This window comes from Didymella exigua (assembly GCF_010094145.1).
Source record: "Didymella exigua CBS 183.55 unplaced genomic scaffold M421scaffold_48, whole genome shotgun sequence".
Lineage (NCBI taxonomy): Eukaryota > Fungi > Ascomycota > Dothideomycetes > Pleosporales > Didymellaceae > Didymella > Didymella exigua.
In genome coordinates, this window is record NW_022984822.1 from 84,194 (window position 1) to 87,687 (window position 3,494).

At 43.7% G+C, this 3,494-nt stretch overlaps 1 protein-coding gene across 1 annotated transcript; it reads left to right on the top strand.

Annotated features, from left to right (window-relative positions):
* Positions 1-1,698: 1,698 nt before the first annotated feature.
* M421DRAFT_425635 (uncharacterized protein) lies at positions 1,699-2,446 on the top strand (the record flags this gene model as incomplete). The annotated part of the gene is made up of 2 exons (XM_033594140.1): positions 1,699-2,242; positions 2,273-2,446. Exons 1-2 carry the CDS (start codon positions 2,195-2,197, stop codon positions 2,444-2,446), a joined length of 222 nt encoding a protein of 73 aa, XP_033443827.1. The 5' UTR covers positions 1,699-2,194.
* Between the last annotated feature and the right edge of the window lie 1,048 nt (positions 2,447-3,494).

Below are 3,494 nucleotides of genomic sequence, written 5' to 3' on the forward strand. Positions count from 1 at the left end.
CAGGAGGAAATAGGCTACCTTTAAGACGCTGTAGAAGCGTCTACAAAGTGCAAGACCTATAAGTAATAATATATACACATAGAGGAGACCCTTATAGTTAGTAAAGTAGCTAACTTAATTACTAAAAAGGAGGGTAGGGGTTGTAGTAAGGGTAAGACACCTGCAAAGAGGGTACGTGTTAGACAACACTATAGGTGTTATAGTAAGATTAGACACAATTCCTACACTTGCAAGGTAGAAATAGAGGACGCAGATAATAGTAAAGCTTCTAAATAATACTATCTAGGCCTGCAAATAATTATTTATTCGTGTTGTGTTGTGATATAGCGCTGCGCAGGCGTTCTGTTGTTGAAAGTGCGGCGCTCGGTTGGGTGCGGCGCTCGCTTGTGAAACACGTTATACTTTTATTATATTTGTCAGATAAGAGCGAGCGGCGAGAGGTCGGATCTGCGCAATCGAGCAGGGACCTGTCGTGCAGCCAATCAGCAGTTGCCAGGTCGATTAAGCGAGACCTGGCAACTCCTGATTGGCCCGCACACCGGCGGCCGCGAACAGCGCTAATTCCCCCCCACTTCAATCCTGTAGCAACCAGCACGACGCCAGGGCAGAAACACCATCGCCACGATCATCAATATATCATCATACCACCTAAGATCTCGTTAAGCACATACTCTGGCTCACAGTACGAGCATCTGACAATATTAATATACTACTAAGTCTCCTCTTTAAAATAAGCTATTAAACAATATTATAGGCCTATTAATAGAATAGTTATTAAGCGTAAAAGGTTTTAAGCTTAATGTTCCTTGCTAAGATACTAAGTTAAGATTCTTTGCTAGGGCTCTAGCAGCCTAAATGTTAGAAAATACAAGAATATTATTTAAGAATAGTAGGTAAACTAAGAATTCTATGCCTAGGCCTGCCTGTTCCGCAGTGTGTGCTTGTTTTGTTAGCAGGTGCATTGTTGTGTGCTGTTGCAGCTGCTACGTCGTGTGCTGTTGCAGCTGCAGCTGATGTGTTGTGTGCTGGCGCAGCCGCAGCTGCCATGGTGTGCTGTCGCAACTTTAAAACACAAACCTTTAACAAACAAACTTTCAACACTCTATAACTTGCATTGTAGTAGGCCTATAATAATAATTTTTTGCTTATTTTAAAGCTATAATTTCGCTCTATCTGTGCATGAAATTTTGCAATTTTTAAATATTTAATACTAGTACTAGCAGAACTAAGGGTAGCTATGCAACGACGTTGTAACGTTGTTTTAAGTTTATTAAATATAGGTACTTAGCGTTTTGGCTGTTAGCAACGTTAGCGTGAAATTAGGGCTGTTGGGCGCAAATTGGGGCTGTTAGGGCCATTGAACGGCCGTTGCACGACTATGCCACGACTGTCAGCAACAGCTAGTCTGGGCCGGATTTCGAAAAACTTTTCCCGATGTAGGTTTCTCACCAATCCAGGCATCAGCCACTAAGATGCTGCGGACCAGGTCCTTCTATATCTACTTAACACTAAACAGCAATCACTGCAGCTTAGAGGAGGCATTAGCCTCTAGGTAGCAAGTAACGCGTCCTTTGCTAACAACACTATAGATAGAAAGAGCTCCTAAGGCTACGTAATTAAACTCTTTAGCAGCCTTATTATATAGAAAGTAAAAAAGTAGGACATAACGTACTCTATGTATCACCGAGCCGGTCATATCACCAAACCAGTCAAAATCTGCCAAGACTAACACAACTCCGCACTTTACGGTATGTCTTAACAACATCACGACCTATTGCTTCAACACGAAGGGAGACTGCAGCTTGCTCTCCAGGCCTACAATACCAGACAGTTTCAGAGCCATCAGGCTGCTGCTGCTGCATTCAACGTTAACCAACGCAGGCTCTCTGAACGCGCTAGCAATACTCCATTTTGACTTAACGTACGCGCAAACTGCTAGAAGCTTACTGCAACTAAAGAGCAGACAATTGTCTAATATATCCTTAACCTTAATTTGTGAGGATTTGCGCCTCAGCTGTGTAAGGTGGCAGATATAGCTAATAAACTATTAGGTGTGCGTAGTAGGGAGCCTGTTAGTAAACTCTAGGCTATAAGATTTGTAACGCGTTTAGATTAGCTTAAGATAGCGTTTAACTAAGCAAAGGACAGACAGAGGATACTGTAGGAAGATCCTAAGGTAATTAACGCGTGGTTTATGCTAGTAGAGGGTACTAAGGCTAAGTATAGCATCTACAACAATAACGTGCACAACTTTAATAAGACTAGGTTCTAGATAGGTGTGATAGGGTTAATAAAGGTTGTCACAGGCGCTGAGAGACGCGCTCAACCTAAGCTTGTTCAGCCAGGCGATTGGGAGTGGGTTACAGTTATACAGAGCATCTGCGCTGCTGGATATGCGACCCCGCCTTTCATCATCTACAAAGGACGCATCCACATCTCTGCCTAGTACGAGGAGACAGATATACTACACAATTAGAAGCTCTCTGTCTCTAAGAACAGCTAGACAAACAACACGCTTAGCCTTAAGTAGTTAAAGCATTTTAACGCGCATACAAGAGCGCGTTAGGTAGGGGGATACAGGCTACTTATCTTAGACAGCTATAAGAGCTACCTTAACTAGGATTTTAAGGACTATTGCCTAGATAACAAGATCCTTACTCTCTGTATGCTAGCTTACTCGTCACACATCCTCCAGCTGCTTGACGTGGTCTGTTTCTCGCCGTTAAAGCGCAAGTACTCCTAACGCGTCCAGGACTTAGCACGCTGACGCATCTTCTACATTAACAAGGAAGGCTTCCTTCTAGCCTTTAGAGACGCGTTTCTTAACGTGTTTACAAAGGCTAACTATTAGAAGGCCTTTAAGGCATTAGGGCTAGTCCCTACTAACGCGCAGGTAGTGTTAGATCGCCTTAAGGTGCAACACTGTACCCTACTAGCACCCCCTCTACTAGAGACACTGTGGCAGTCAAGGACTCTAAGTAATACACACAAGTTTAGGTCTTAGTTAAAGCTTGTACATAACTCCTTTACTTAGTTACTAGTTACAGCCTAGGCTGGCTTCTCTTAGCTTATTAAAGGTGGTGAATTAATGCTGCACCAAAACGCGCTGCAAGCTGCTCGCATTACTGAGCTTGAAGAGCAATTAGCAGTCATGACTAGGAGAAAGTCGCGCAAGCGAAAGCAAATTCAGCATGGCGGCACACTTGAGTATGGCCCAGCAGCATCACGGGTAGCTGCTGAGGTGTCTGTAGCAGCTCAGCCATCAAAGAAGACTCGTGGTGCAGGTACTTAAGAAAGGACCTAGTTAGCCCAACGGCGCTGTAGAAACTGTGGAGGCACAGGGCACAACGCTCGAACGTGTTAGAAAGATACAGAAGAAGATTCTGAATCTAATGAAAGCACGCAGTACGCTGGATCTAGGCTGGCGGATGGGTAGGGTATGCTTTTTTACGTTTTGGCTTATAGCTTCTTAACTAGCAGAGATACGCTTACAT